This window comes from Sarcophilus harrisii, chromosome 5 (assembly GCF_902635505.1).
Source record: "Sarcophilus harrisii chromosome 5, mSarHar1.11, whole genome shotgun sequence".
Classification (NCBI taxonomy): Eukaryota; Metazoa; Chordata; class Mammalia; order Dasyuromorphia; family Dasyuridae; genus Sarcophilus; species Sarcophilus harrisii.
Window position 1 is genome coordinate 283,436,503 of NC_045430.1, and position 16,479 is coordinate 283,452,981.

General features: G+C 45.8%; 1 protein-coding gene across 1 annotated transcript in view; it reads left to right on the forward strand.

Annotated features, from left to right (window-relative positions):
- Positions 1 to 3,694, forward strand: part of VWDE (von Willebrand factor D and EGF domains) — a 36,904-nt gene extending 33,210 nt beyond the window's left edge. Inside the window, 1 exon segment of the mRNA XM_031940284.1 lies at positions 9 to 3,694. Within this exon segment, the coding sequence (XP_031796144.1) occupies positions 9 to 377 (369 nt within the window). The 3' untranslated portion in view covers positions 378 to 3,694.
- The last annotated feature ends 12,785 nt before the right edge of the window (positions 3,695 to 16,479 follow it).

A 16,479-nucleotide genomic window follows, 5' to 3' on the forward strand; every position in this document is an offset into this window, starting at 1 on the left:
GATTCTAGGTTGGGGGAGGAGCCTGGGTTCAGACCCAGCACTTGCCTCAGTTTCCCATCTGCCCTCAGATGTGGCTTCCAGACCTAGAGCTAGGAACCTTGACTCCCAAAGGGGGTGAGGAGGGATTCTCTATTGGGGCCCCCGGGCTGGGGCGGCCCGATGTTTCTGCTCGGTGTCCGAGGTCCCCGGTGGGAAGAGCAGGAAGCCTCGCTGGGCGCCCCCCTCCCACAGGGATGACGCAAGAGCCCTGTTTTGCAGCCCTTTGTGATCCCGCGTGTCTGCACGGGGGCCGATGCGTCCTCCCCAACGCCTGCGCCTGCCAGCCCGGCTACGCCGGGGCCCTTTGCGAGAAGAGAGGCCCGGCTACGCGCCTGTGAGGCAGCCCGGGAGGTGGCCCGGGAGCGGAGGCTCCGCCTTAAGGCTACCTCGCCGACCCCCAGGATTTACCGCCCCCAGGAGCTCTCATTTGGAAATGGAGGAAACCCAAGCCCAGGGTCCCAAAGCAGCACGGGGCAGAACTGGGGGCCTCCCCCATGCACTGCCCACTGCACCATCTTTGGGCCCGGCTGGGACGCCTGCCTCCTCCTGCCCTGGCTGGTGGGGGCCAGGCTCCCCCTGAACAATCAGGGGCCCGAAAGTGCGCTTGTTGCCCCTGCGCCCCTCGGGGGACGTCCCACCTGGTCAGACAAGGGCGGAAATGGCCGCCCACGTGGTCTACATGGTCGGAGCGATCTTGTCCGACCTTCAAAGCGGAGGCTCCAGAATTGGGGCAGCCCCGTGGCCCGTGGGCATCCGCCAGCTACCGGGGCAGCTGGGTGAGGCGCCAGGTCCGGAGTCACCAGGGCGAGACATTTGGCCGTCTCAGCCTCAGTTTCCTCGTCTGTAAAATGAGCTGGAGGGGGAAATGGCGAAGGCCTCCCGCATCTCTGCCAAGAAAGCCCCCAGCGGGTCAGAGTTGGGCAGGACTGAAATGACTGAAGAACAAGTCATGATCTTGCCGGGGGAACAGCGGGCGCCCCAAGCCACGCCCTGCTCCCCAGCCTGGATTTCCAGGACCTCCCGCTGCCCGTTACCCCCCACTGGCCCCCCAGAGACACCCGGGCTTCCTCCCTTCTTGGAGAACAGGAGCAGGGGTGGAGCCTGTTGGGGGAGAGGGAGGGGGGGAGGGGGAAGATTCACAGCTAAAACCCCTTTATCCGGGAGCCCGCCCCTACCCCGGACACCAAGGAGGAAATCGGTATTTTTTACATCAAGCATTTTTCGGGCAAAAACCTCCTTGAAGGGCTCCTGCAGACCTTTACCCAGACACCCCACTCAGGCGCCCCAGGCCTTTCCTGGCCTCCAGTGGTGTTCCAGTGGGACAACTCCAGGAGTTTCCCAGACAGTGTCCAGACAAAGCTCTCCCCATGCCCCATTAAAGTGCCCCCACGCCTCTCCGGGAATCGCCCGCTGGCATCTTGCCCCAAAGCAGCTCCCAGGTTCGGCATCTGGAAAGCAAGGAGGGAAGTGACCCAAGCAGAGGCAGGGAGTCCCAGGGAGGCGCTAAAGGGGAGGGAAAGTCCCTAAACTTGAGCCTCGGGACCTCCCCCTGACACATTCTACTCAGGCCTCGGTTTTCCCATTAGGCCAATCCGGTGGTTAGACTGGACGCCCTGTAGGTTCTCAATGGCTTCTCGTTCCCTTGGATTGGGATTTAAACCCAGCTCTTCTGAGCCTCCAGTACCACTGGACAGGGTTTCCAAGAAGGGTTTTGATGAATGTACAAGAATTCTAAATGGTTCTAAATTCCTGAAGATTCCAATTGAAGAATAAACATACAATAAAGCGCCGATCCTCATTCTGGAGAAAACAAGAGCCTTGATAAGCGCCCCCAAAGCAACCGCAAAAACCCCTCTAAGAATAAACATTTCCTGTGAATTAAGGTCACGGCTCCTTCTCCGACTTGCATCCCGGTCTTTGCAGCTTTGATTTCGGAAGCTTGCTGTTGCCAAGCCTGCGATCTAGCCAGCTCCCTGGCAGGCTCTGTGTGCAGCTGGCACTTCTTGCAGTTAAAATGGTCAGAACTGCTGAAAGCCGGGGATGTATTTTGGGAGACTCGAGCAACTGGGGCAAACTTTCCATAACCTTTTTGAAGATCCACAGCGACCTCCCGAGGGGGGCTGGAAAGGTGGCACTTGAGTGGAACCACAGTCCAAGTCAGAAGGTAGTTTGTGTCACAGATTCTATGGAACTAAGGGGGAAAAATAAAATAAAAACCCTTAGAAAAACCCGGGGGTGCGCGGGGGATTGGGGACAACTGCAAGGAGTATAATTAGAGGACTGGTTGACTCAGTGATGTCGTTGCTCAGCTTCATCGAACATGAATTACCTTGTTAAAAAGAAATTTGTGAACTGTTTAAAGTGGTGATGGCTCACAGCAAACACTCTGAGAATGCAAAGCATCAGAGTGAGCGTTTTTATGTCAACAGGATGTTAGTGACAATCAACAGAGAAATAAAGGGATGAGGCACGTGGGATCTTTGGAGAAAGAGTCCCCATGATTCTCCGCCATTCAAGAAGTGGAATAGGCTGCTGCTTCCCTGGAGGGGGAGGGTTCCAGTTCCCTGGAGTTAGTTGTTCTCTCTGCTTTCAGGCATTCTGGGGCTCTGGGCTGGTTCTTAAAAGAATTAAGGTCACATGGTTGAAAATTGCTAATTCACCATTGGGCGGATTCTCCATATCTTTCTGAAGCCAGAATAATACTCTCCCAGTGGCCGGAGGGATCTGTTTCTACCCCCTTGAAACTCAGAATGTTGAGTATAAGTTGTATACGAGCCAGAGGACTCTTGGGGGGCTGGACATCATCAGGGAAGCTCTGTCTCCAACACCCAGAACCGAGTTCCCAAATTTAGGCCCGATGGAGAAAGCTCCCTGCTGGCCCACAGCAGCATGTCATGGGAACCCAAGCTGACTCTGGACATAAAAGGGCTCCTCGCCCCTTGGATGGGAGCTGGGATGACTTCAGAGCTTTTCCTCTGAGACTGTAAATCGGGTGCTTTCGCAGTGAGCACAGTTTATCTGATGTTTTCATCTGTTTTAATGCTGTTCATGGTAACATCATCAATCTCCCAAGAGTGTCATGTCATTTTAAAAACCATGGATTTCCAAAATCAAGCTTTGAGGTTTAATCCAATTTTGTATTCTGAATTTCCTCCCTTTTAACCAGTGTGCTGGAGTTGGGGAGGCCCAAGTTCAAATGTGGCTTCGCTGACTAGCTGTGTGCCTCTCGGGTGATCAAGTCTCTTATTCTATGCCTCAGTTTTTTCATTTGTAAAATGGGGATGATAGCAGCACCTCCTTGTGACATGTCATTCCGTGTCATTCCTCTGGCGCTGTGGCTCTGGGTTGCAGGGGGCCTTGGAGGCTTCCTACCATTTTACAGATGAGTCACAGGCACCAGAGTCACGATTCACATCTAGGACCTGTGAGTCCAAATTTAAATCTCTCATCAGCCTACAGAGCAATTCTGAGTCAAGAAAGGTCAGAAGCATCTGCAAGATCTAATCTTAACTGAAAAGAAATGAGAGAGACTGGGCTTTCTGGGAGACAGCTCTGAGATTCACCCCAGTGTTTCCCCCTAAGCCGAGGCTGGTCTGCTATCATGCCTCCAGTTACCGTGGTTATAATAGTATTTTATTCCCCCCCCCCAGATATATGACAATTCTTAGCATTCATTTTTACAAGATTTTGAATTCCAAATTTTTCTTCCTCCCTCCCTCTCCTCTTCTGAAGATGTACAGCATTTGATCTAGTTTATACACATTCTATCATGTAAAACTTACTTCCATATAAATTACACTTGTGAAAGAAATAACAGATCAAAAGAAAAAAATACAAAAAAGAATGAAGTGGAAAAATATGCTTCAATCTACATTAAGAGTCCATCAGTTCGAATGGATGCCCATCAGTTGGAGAATGGCTGAACAAATTGTGGTACATGAATGTTATGGAATATTATTGTTCAGTAAGAAATGACCAGCAGGATGAATACAGAGAGGCTTGGAGAGACTGACAGGAACTGATGCTGAGGGAAATGAGGAGATCATCATACACGGCAACAACAAGACTATACAATGATCATTTCTGAAGGACATGGCTCTCCTCAACAACGAGATGATTCAAACCAGTTCCAATTGTTCAGTGATGAAGAGAGCCACCTGCACTCAGAGAGAGAACTATGGGAAATGAATATGGACCACGACAGCATTTCCATTCTTTCTGTTTGCTTGCATTTTTGTTTTCCCTCTCAGTTTTTTTTTTACCTTCTTTCTAGATCCGATTTTTCTTGTGCAGCAAGATAACTATATAAATATGTATCCATATATTGTATTTAACAAATACTTTAACATGTATGGGGCTACCTGCCATGTAGGGGAGGGGGTGGGGGGAAGGAAGGGAAAAGTTTTCAACAGAAGGTCAATGTTGAAAAACTACTCATGTATATGTTTTGTAAATAACAATCTATATATAAAAAGAGAGTCCATCAGTTCTTAATCTGGATGTGGATAGCATTTTCCTTTGTGAGTCTTTGTACTTGTCTTGGATCATTATGTTGCTGAGAAGAGCTGAGTCAGCCGATCATCACACAGTTTTGCCGATACCGTGTACAGTGTTTTCCTGGTCCTGCTAATTTCACTTTGCATCAGTTCCTACAAATCTTTCCTGGTTATTCTGAAATCTTCTTATTGCACAATAGTATTGCGCTGCATTCATATCCTACAGCTTGTTCAGCCAGTTGATAGGCATCCCCTCCATATCCAATATTTTGCCACCACAAAAAGGGCTGCTATAAGTATTTTTGCACATGTAGGCCCTTTCTCCTCTTTTATGATTCCTTTGGAATAAGACCTACTAGTGCTATTGTCCGGATAGTTAGTTAGTCTGGGTATAGTTCCAGATTGCTCTCCAGAATGGTGGGATCAGTTCACAACTCCACTAACATGCATCAGTTTCTCAAGCCAGGATTTTAGAAAGACTTTAACTCGGATCACCCACATGCTGATCATTTAAGATCAGAAATATGAGCAAGTCACAAGGGACTCCACCTGCCAAGCTCAGGCTTTGGCCTTTCCTATGTGAGGGCAATAGACCATCAACCGTACCCTTTTCCAGAATATAGTGCCCTCTCCAGGGCCCAGCAAATTCTTTGTTTAAAAACAGTTATTGGGTTAGGAGTGGGCATCTGGAGAATCAGGCTTTTATCAACTTTTTACTCTCAGAAAATGTGAATGATTGTCCTCAGATGGCACCTACCCTTAGGCTTTTTCCAGCTAGTGAACCCTTGGGGAAGAAAGCTCATTAGAAATGTACCTAGAGCACTCCATCTCTTTTACAAACAAAACCTAAGTCACAAGGAAAAGGGGGTCCAGAAAGACTCCCTGGAAAGGGAGGTCTGAAAAAGAGTCGCAGTCCACCTGTCCCGGCCATTGTTCCCAAGGGCTGAGATCCCGATGCTTTGGGTGGGAGTTAGGGAAGAGCTCTGGGCTCCTCATGCCCCAAAGCCTCCATTCCAATCCTGGAGCTTGTCTTGGGAACCCTTCTTTGTCTTTGGGGGACTCTGTGCACCAGGGAGACAGCAAGAAAGGCGACTGATCCAGTCCAGTCCCGGAACCAAAGGACGTGGGCAGGGAGGGGTCTAGGAAGGGATTTGGAAAATACCCTAAGACATTAGCATGCCCCAAGCTCCCCCGGGGCACTTTCACAAAGGACATTTGCACCTTCCACCCCCAGGCACTGAGACTGAGAACTAGAGAAGGTGACCTGGAAAATGTGTGGGTGGGGACAGGCTTCATGAGATGAGATTGAATGAGACCAATGTTTGGGGGCCAACAGCTGGATTTTTTAAACATCACTTCACAAGCACAGCTAGAATTTAGTCTAATGTAGCCCAGCCATTTTTATTTAAATAAATTAGCATTTATGAGGATAGCACCTACTGTGTGCCAGGCACTTTGTGATAAGCACTTTACAATTATCTTATTTGATCCTCAAAACACCCTTGGAGGACAGTGCTATGATTATCCCCATTTTATAGTTGAGGAAACTGAGGCAAGCAGGAGTTGTGTCTGGCTCCAAGCCCCCGCTTTTGTGCCACACTGTGTCCTCTGGTTGCCCCAGAGGGCTCTGGCCTCTTTCAGGCTCACAGCAGAGGAAGAGAACCCTGAGAAGTGTGAGTCCAAAGGCCATTGGCTATGGTGACTCTGCAGGTGGTGACAGACCCCAAGGCCCCATCCCATTTCTATCTCTTGGCAGCCTGGGGGGCACATCTCTACCCTAAGAAACAAATATTGTCTGCTGCCCTTTAATCACAAGGCTATCTCGGAAGCAGGCTCCTTAGGGCTGGGATAAGGATGCTAACAGATTGTTCTTCAGAATGGTGGGATCTCTTCACAGTTCCACGAAGAGTTAATACACTCAAATTTTCCCCGCCCCCTCTGACATTTCTCATTTCTTCTCTTTCCTAACATTTTTAGCAAATCCGTTAGGTGTGAGATAGTATCTCATAGTTGTTTTACTTTTAATTTCTCAAATAATGAATTAGAGCATCTTGATCTGACATTATATAAAGTTTTGATTTTGTCTAAAAATTCTCCATTCATGTCCTTTTACCATTTATCAATTGAGAGGATGTCTCGTATTCTCATAAATTTGACTCATTTTTGAGTCATTTACCTGAGAAATTAAAAGTTTTTTTATTTTTTCAGTTTTTCGATTTCCTCCTAATCTTGGCTGCATTGGTTTTATTTGTGTGAAACTTTTTTAATTTAATGTGATCAAAGCTACCCCTTTGTTTAAAGACAGTTTAAAATTAGGCATCAAGTCTGAAAATTAAGAATAGAATTACTCTGTGAAGTCGATGGAAATACGAAACCGAGTCTTCCTGCTTATCCTGTGGCTCATTACAGAGGGAAATGTGTTGTCATCTCCTCCCTGTCCTGTTTAGTAGTCAAGGACTCCGGGATTGAAAGCAGGGACGGGATGTGGAGGGGCCGGTTTCTGTGCTCCCAAGGGTGTAATCAGGGCATTAACATTCATTCCTCAAAGTCGCCCCTATTCAGCCAAACTGGACAGGTAATCAGTCATGGCTAATGTCATTAACTTGTTCCTCATTATCGGATAATAGGCTTTTCATGTTACTGGGAGAAAATCCCACGGCTTGGGGAAATGACCCTGCATCTTGGCCCTTGGCCACATATCCAGAGGTCAGCTCTCCAAAGGGTTGGAAGCGTCCTTCCCACTCCCAAATCTGAATATTTCCCACAGAAAGCTCTTATTGGCCCCCACTCAAGTGCGCTATTACTTGTGTAACCAGATGTGGTGCGTGCCCGCGTCTCTCAGAAGGACTTTGTGGAACGAGCTTTAGGGGACTGAATTAATAGCACCATGCAATGAATTAATGAACCCTTCATCTTGGTGCAAGAGGCAGGCAGGAGGAGGCAAACTTCATTTTACACCTGTGTGCCCCGATGTGGATTCTGAGCGGCGACTTTCAAGGTCACAGAACCAGCAGATGGCACCGCACCCTGCTCTGCCTTGGCAGAATCTGGTCCCCCAAAGCAGGGCTGATGATGGAAAGGGACGAAGTTTATGGGAGCTCAGCAGCTGCAATCACCGAGCTACCAAGACATTTTTCTGCTGTATTTTATTGATCCGTCTATTTTTACTGAGGGTGAATTTAAAGTTCAGAATCATCACGGCCAAGTTGCCGACCTTCTCTTTGGGACCAAGGGAAGTCATAGAGTGAACCCCATGAGACTGGTTCTGTTTTATGTTCCCCGAGTGACCCTTAGCAAGTCCTTTTTCCTCATAAGGTCCCATGTTCTCCTTCATAAAAGGAGGGCCCCTTTCAGATCCAGACCCTATTTCTAGGTTCTGAGGGCACCCCCTTAGAGCAGCTCTGACAAATCGGGGTAGTCATCGTAGACAAATCCCATGAACTCCAGCCCTCGGTGCAATTATCCCAAGCTGACTCAGGACCCCCTGGTCTGTGTGGTTGCCTCCTGACCCCGCTTGACAACCTTGTTACCATATGTTATCATTATGGCCTTGGTCTAAACAAACATGGCTTCTTACCTTTCCTCTAGCCTTCCATGTCATTTTCTCCTGTCTGCAAGCAAAAAGTGGAGCTACTTTGATCTCATTCCTTGTCCTTTACTCCTTTACATTAAGTGTTAGCAGAATCTGAAATCTCTTCTTTCTTAAATGTCTCCAGTCCATCCGCTTCATCCCCTTGACATCTATTCCCATCTTTTTCCTGATCTCAATCAATCAATCAGCCAGCGAGCCGTCGTGTAACACTTACTGCCCAGTGGCAGCTCTACGCGGAGCACTGAGGATGCAAAGACAAGCACAACCCGTCCCTACTGTTTCAGGGGGGGAAACGACGAGTGAATGACCAGGTTGCTACCGGATACAGTCAGGATAGGGCCAAGTCTAGCGGAGAGGGAGGCCCCAGCAGCAGGGAGGGCCGCTCCACACAGTGGGGTTTGAAGGCGAGAGCCAAGGGTGAGGAAAAGGACGAGAAGAGTGGGGCTAGGGATGCTTGTCTGACCCGGATTTTACTCGTGCCTGCTAGAATATCAGCAGCTCTTCTGCTAGAAGCTGACGGCTTCCTCCCTTCACCTGGACCTCCACATCTGTCCCCATTCCTCTGTCTTCCCAGTGTTTGGGAGTGGGAAGGACCATCCCCTACAGATGAGGAGCTCGAGGGTCCGGGAGCCACTTTGTGCAGGATTATGGATTCTTCCCTCCTTTCCAGTCGCATCACCTGATCTTGCCCAAACTGAACAAGAATGTCTTTTACCCAGTGAGCAGCCGCCCAATCTGCCAGATCCGATCCAAACTGGGAGAGGGGAGCGCCCGCCAGGCTGATGGGTTTCCCGATGGATGTGATTTACCAGCGCACGGTTACTGATGGACTCGTCCTGTCCCCTCTGGTGTCCCAATGGGAATGAAATGTCCCCTTGCTGCTGACCCTGCCTCGGGCCGGGACGGGGGAGGTTCAGCTGTAAATGCCCCAGGGAGCCCCAGGAAAGGGTGAGGTGACTGCCTGCAAGGCTCCTGATCATGGGGAGGTTTTTATGGTTGAAATGAAAAACCTGGGGAAGGTGCCCTTTGCCATGACTATTCAAGCACAACCTCTTCCCCCTTTTTGTGACCGAACTACATTGAGGGAAGAGAAGTTACAAGGTGAGTCCCTTAAAAAGAAACTACACTGGCCACAAGCGGCTGCAGAGAGCACAGGACTGGGACACGTTGAGCTCCGATGGACCCAGGCTGGCCAGGGCTCTGGGAAAGGCTCCGAACTCTCCCTCTCCTCTGTCTTTCCTTTTCTGTGTCTCCTTCCCTCTCCTGGTCTCTTCCTTTCCCCATCTCCCTGGTCGTTGTTTGTCCCTGTCCCGGCCTTCTGCTGGGCTCTGGCTCTCATTATTTTGATTCTAGTTGTAAATCGATCATTTGAGATTCCATTTGACATTTTGTGTTTCAGAATTAGACTGCCCTGGATATGCCCGCTCTGAGTTTAAGCGAGGCTGCCTCTGTTCTCTGTCTGCAGCGCTTCCTTCTGATGACTTTGTCTTTTTTGGACGCTCAGTTTCTTTCCTATCAGATCTAACTCATGGGAGGCTGCAGAACCAAGCCTAATATTAGCTCTACGGGGAGACTTGTGCCTCTTAAAAATTGAGAAAGCCTGACAGTCCTGAACCATCGGATTTAGAGCTAACGGGGACCTCTGAGATCATTTTAGTCCAACATAAGATGAAAATCAAAGATTAATTTTCTGAATGGTAATTTTAAGAACTCTTGTCTTTGATATTCTGTACATGAAAATATTGCTTTTTTTTTTGTAAATAGAATTTCCCCTTGGTGAAAGATTATTCTAATTTGCTCTTACTATTTCTGAAAACATCCCCAAATAAGAAAAGCTTTTAGGAGAAGTACTTGTTTAACCTTGCACAAAGTACTTCCGAATCTGCTTTATATAAATTATAAGTAGAAGCTAGCTCCTTTGACAGATTTATTCCTCTGTACACTGAATTTTCCTTGAAATATAGCCTCACTTTATAATAAGGGTGGGAAAGAAGGAATAAAAATAGAAGCGGAAAAAAAGACAGAGACATATACAGGGAGACAGAGGCAGGCAGGCAGACAGATGCATACATACACACACAAGGTAAGAGTGTCTAAGGCTGACAGCCAAAAGAAACGCTTCAAACAAGTATGGAGTGAACTTCAGAGATTAGGAGAGGTGGGTTTTCTAAGAAAATGTCCTTTCTAAAGTCAGTTTTCTCCAGCATGATGTTGACATCTGGTCAGATGTTGCACCTGATAGTTGCATCTTAAACACCCATTAATGACTTGAGGCCCCAAGCCCAGACAGGGTCCTCAAACAATGACCTAGAAAAAGGTGAATGACCTAGAAAATGACAAAAGAGGGACTCAAGGAAAGCACATGGAGAACAGAGAGAATTCCCCCAAGAATGGCTTTTGCTGCAGAATGAAGTCATGCAATTCCTAATGGACCCTAAAGAATCACTCAAAGGAAATCTGCTATCTAGCACCTACTACACGCCTGTCACTGTGCTACGGGTGTTACAAATATTACTCCTTTGATCCTGGTGACCATTATGAGAAGCAGACACTTTTTAATACCCATTTAATACTGAGAGAGACAGAGAGACAGAGACAGAGAGAGAGACAGAGACAGTGACAGAGAGACAGAGAGAGAGAGAGAGAGACAGAGACAGAGAGAGAGAGAGAGAGACAGTGACAGAGAGACAGAGAGAGAGAGACAGAGAGAGAGACAGAGATGAGAGAACCACCAGTAGGTGGAGCAGTCAGAGCATACACAGCTTTAAGCTTATACGGGTGTGCTTTGTGGCACCCAAAACAACTCTAAGAGTAACATCAAAGATCACAAAACAACTACAATATGTAACAAACAGTCACAAAACAACACTAGTAACACCAAAGATCACCAAACAGCAGCAACACCAGAGAGCACTGGTCACAATTGACCAGAACAGACACAATAATAAAAAAGCTTGAACTATTGCCAGAAATACCAGACTGTGTCAGAGACACCCTGTGAGGACACACGTTGGGAAAATGTGCCCAGACCCTTGCTCAATTGGGGGGGGGGGAGAGGCTAAAAATGCAGTCTAACAGCTAGAACAAGTTCTGCTCATGGCTCCTTGGGGAAGAAGAATGAGCCCTGGGGTGTGATTTTGACACACCAAGAGGTTATGAACATTGGGAAATACGGGTACTGTTAACATAGACACATGGATGCAATTTTCCTTTCACAAAGTCAGTGATAACGAGCTGCTGGGACCGCTGAGCAGGGATTACCCAATGAAACAGTGTTGGGAAAGCGTTCATTTTGAGATTAGGACCTGAAGGATTGAAGCGGCCGCAGCGGGGACTTTCCTCAGCAGGAGGAGTTGGAGAAGGGTCCCGGGTTCTGGACAGCTCCAGCTCTAGGCCAGAAGGCTGGTCATCAGACAGATGATTTATTTGGGGCACAACGTGTTACTGAACAGTTGCAAGGGGAAGTGCAAACAGCAGAGGGGGCATGAATTCACAGATCCTTAAAAGGGACGTTGACTAAATAATTCCTCTTTGGTGGTTTGCTTGGTTTTTATTTCTTTCTCATGTTTTTCCCCCCTTTGACCTGATTTTTCTTGCTCAGCATGACAAATATGGAAACATATTTATAAGAATTGCACATGTTTAACCTCTCTCAGATCACTTGCTGATTTGGGGAGGAGGGAGGGAGGGAGAGAAGGAGAAAAATTTGGAAAACAAGGTTTTGCAAAAGTAAATGTTGAAAACTATCTTTGCATGTATTTAAAAAAATAAAAAGATAAAAATAAAAATTAAAAATAAAATACCAGTAAAGAAAAAAATGAGAAAAAAGATATATTGGCTAATAAATCGAGAACTGTTGGAATGGTGAGTCTTGGAACAGTCACGAGAGGATGGATGTTGTATTAGGAGAGACGTCCCATGAAGTGCCCCGTGCTCTGCCCTCTGCGAGGGGCTCTTTGGGATTTTTATCGGTGAAGCGGGCAAGGGCAGAGGAAATGGGTTTATCAGATTTAAAGATGATGAAAAGCTGAGGGGCTGCTACCGTTAGGGAGGAGAGCAAACGTGGTTGATGGCAGTCAGGGTCCAACTTATCTTAGAATACTAGACTGAGTGTAAGATGAAACTAAAGGCAGATTTAGTCTCTTCCAGTCCCCAAAAGACTTTATTAGGAAAAGCAGGGCTTGGGGTAAGTGGTAGTTCCAACGGACTCTTCCTTGGACAGACCAGTTCTCAGTGGGAGAGTCCTAAGATGGAAAATGTGCGGGGAAGGTGATAACGGTGGAAGAAGGCTGGGGAGTCATTCCAAATGAAGGCTGACCGAAAGAAATGGGGTCATTCACAGGAGCAAAAGTAGATAGACACAAGAATCTGAAGGTGTACAAGATGTGTAGATAGGTGCAAGATACAGGGGACCCCCTCTGCTTTGCCCAGAGATCTGGAGGTGTGATGGGCACAAATGACGGGCATGTCAGCATGACACAGGGGAGCCCTTGCCACCACAGCTCACCAGAAGGGGAATGGGCTGGAGGAGACTTTTTCTGTTATGAATTGGACTAAATAACCACTGAGGGCTTTGGAGTTGACAGCTCTAAGTCATGACAGATTTCTGGTTGATTAGACTTTCTAAGACTGGTGCAGCCATCCTCCCTCCCCCTCCCCTCTTCTCCTTTCCCTTCCTCCCAGTTCCCATGCCGGGAACCAACGTGCCTCTTACAGAAATGCTCGATGGTGCCCCTTATTCTGATGCTTTACCTTCTCTCCCCTATTTCCCCTTCAGCTCTCCGAATTCTGTCATCCCCTTACAAGGGAAGGCCCTGACTCAGGGCATTGTGGGGAGCCTGGCTTAGAGCCAGAGAAGACCCAGCGGGATCATCTGGGGCAAGTCCACTGTGGTGGGTAGTTCTCCAGGATGTTATACACATGAGGTAGGGCTAGGTGTTGGGGTACAAAGGCAGCTACTAGACCACCCCTGATTTCTAGGAGCTTGAAGTCCAACAAGGAAGACCTGAGACAAATGCCTCTGGGGCATTGTGGCTCGGAGCCCCTGATTTTGGGGAGCTCTTTTCGTCCACAGCCCCCTTTGATCTCTCCCTTCTTGGCCCTAACTCAGCCCTGTTGACTTCTCCCTCCTTTCTCTTCTTGCTCACGCCTCCTGAGCTGCTAGTTCTTTCCAGCTATTTGGGGGACTATGGGTTAGGGCTGGGGAAGGTGATCCCCTTGTTAGTGCTCCTCCTTCCTCTCCAGGACTCCAGGAACTGATTTGACTTCATTTTCTGGATCAACCACCATAACAAGAGCTGCCAGAGAAGCTAATTTCACCTCCTCTTAAGTGTAACAGGATTTGGAGATGACATAAATTCTCTTAATGGAATACTGGAAAATATAGAAAAACAGTCTGAATACAAAATGTAGATGCATGATGGCAATGAAAGGGATACAGAGAACTCGGAACATGTGGATTCTCTGCTTGGATCCAGGGACTGGCCCTGGGACACCGGGAGATCAAAGGAACCCTTGAACTAGAATCCCACCAGAGAAGGTGGATGGAGAAGGTAACATGTTGGGAAGCAGTATTTCTAATCAAGATGAAGCAGGACAATCACATCACACACGTGGCCTCTGATATCAGCTTTGTAAGGACACACATAACATGAGAGAGAATTCTTAACTGGGTACAGAACAACTAAAATTTATGGATTCTCTTTTTCCTTTTGGTACATCCAAAGTTTTATTTCATAATCACTCTAATCAGTAATAATCTAATAAGTATATAGAGCTATTTGATTGACAGAAGCGATTTTCAAACAATTAAAATTGGTAACGGAAGATTAAAAACACACAGCACAGTAAATTATTAATGAACTTTAAGCAGGTTGTTTATCAACACAGATTGCCTGATACCATAGAATTTTGATCATTTCTATATCCAATAGTGATGACTAATTCTAGGCTGCCAAAGACATATAAAATATATTTTAAGTAAAAATCTGTAGTCTTCCCCAGCAGAATCCAGATATCTTTGAATATTATTATTGTTATTGGTATTATTTATAATTCACTTTAGTGATTGAGGAACCACATAAAAATGTTTTCATATAAAGTCCTGGCTAAGAATTTTAAGGCTGGGAGATCCACACAGCCGTAGGTTATCTGGTTCTAGTGAACTCAAAAGGCATATTCGAACACAGTCTGACAGGAAGAAATTTTATTTTTCATGCTCAGTTAACAAATTTATTACAGATTTTAGTTTGACACACATGGTTACAAGAGCAACGGTTACAACTTTTAATTACAAAAATAGTTATTATACTTTTCTCGTTTTTATTAAGTGCCATCTGCATATTGATTAGATGAATTGCAACAATAGTTAAGCTCACACACAAATGCTCCTCTTGAAAAGCTTAGTGTGCCAATAATATTCTCTATGAATGTTAATAAAGCCAAATGCCCAACCCACACCCAAGTTCTAGAGTCTGTTTTTCACCCGCCATGAAAGACTAGAACCTGACTAGCATTGTTCTCCCCAACTAGAGAAGTTACTGAGCAGATTGAGTCCAGCACAGAGGATGCACTGAAGTTTGTTTGTTAGTTGTGTTAAATAAATAATAATTACTGAATTATTACTAAATAATAATTGTATTAAATAAATAAGAATCTTAAGTCTACCTCTGAAAGGTTGTACATAAGGCATATTCCCTAATTTATAAGATTTTATAATCCAAATGGGTCACAAAAAACCAAATTGCCACATCCAAAAAAAATCCATCATTTAGAATCCACTGTGTTCAACTACTTAAGCAATAACCAAAGTTTGAACTCACCCTAAGGATCTCCCAGTGACAGGAGAGAGACAATATCTCCCAGACTTGGAGGTTCTTCACAGTTCTGGGGAAGAGTTTTGGACTCGGATCATCTACATGGCAGTAAATCGTATCGTCTGGAGGCCATTGGCCCAATTCGCATCCTTTTTTTGTTCTTTTACTAAAATATGCTGGAAATTTAGTTCTTAAACACATTTCAATTAATGTTATACAAAGAAGGTCACAATTTCCCTTCTTAGAAGTTATATTTTACTATGAAAAGCTTACCAGATACTTTCTGCATTCATTTATAACAGTCCTGAAACGAATGAGCTCCATCAAGGTCTCCTAGAGAAAGAGACCGAGTCATTGTCTTGAAGGTTTGCGATAAACAGGAAGCACAGAAGGACAAAGCAGGACGCTGCCCGACAACCTCCACAAGTGTAAACCACTTGGCAAAGGGCCCAGGAAGGGGCTTCTGCCTTTCCTACTAAAAAACTTTATCACTCGGGGAAATGTCATCTAAGAGAGCACTAAAGTTTCAAGAATCAGCCAGGAGGGCGGAGGCTGAAAAAATCTTTGAGCTTTGTGCTCTTGGTGCACACACAAAAGGGGAACCGACTCAGTCTCTGCGGAATGAAATTTGACGAAAAGGAAAACAAGAAACTTATAAAATCTAATGTTCATCCGGGACCCAGAATGTCAATTTTTAAAATTTGCAAATACATTTTAAATGCTAAAAACACGGAAGGGTCTTGAAATAATTTTAAACAATCCTTCCGATAATTTAGAAACATTTTTCTTCAAATCAAACTTGCTTCAAGAATAATAACATTTTAGATTCCGTAACAGTATTTAGGAAAAGGAAATGAAAGTAACAAATTATCTAGTGAGTTTCTCTGGATAAAAGAACTCTAAGCAAAGAACGTGTTGCCTCTGTGAAGCTAAGTACTGCAGTAGTACAAAGAAATAGACGTTAACTTAATAGTCTGGCGATAACCTATTTGCGCACAATCTAAAATCCTAATAGTTGATTCATTTTACATATAAAAGACTAAATATTTTAAAATGTAATAAATATTATAAAGATGAACACTACGAAGATATTTTAAAGTTTTCCTTCCAAAAACACATATTTTAAACTGGAAAAAGGCAAAACAAAAACATTTGACATGGACAGATTTTGAAAATCTTTTTTCTTTAATCAAGTTACAATGTTTTTAAAATATGAAAAGCTCTACCGGTCATGGAACTTCCAAGGAGCTTGGGATGCGCACTGAAAGTACCTCCGACTCCCCCCGGACCTATTATCGGGACTCCGTAAGGACGGACAAGCGCCTCTCAAAGCCAAGCTTCCAGAGCTTGGGGAAGTTTCACGGACGCTCCTCCCCGTGCTCTGGGATCTGAATGTAATTCCACAGACTAAAGGGGCCACTGCTGACCTGAGACGGAATCTCAGGGTGAAATTCATGTTTATTTCCAGAACTAACTTTTCTGAAGAAGAAAAGAACCTGTAACTTTACCCTTTCTCATCAAAATGGCAAAGCCTTTG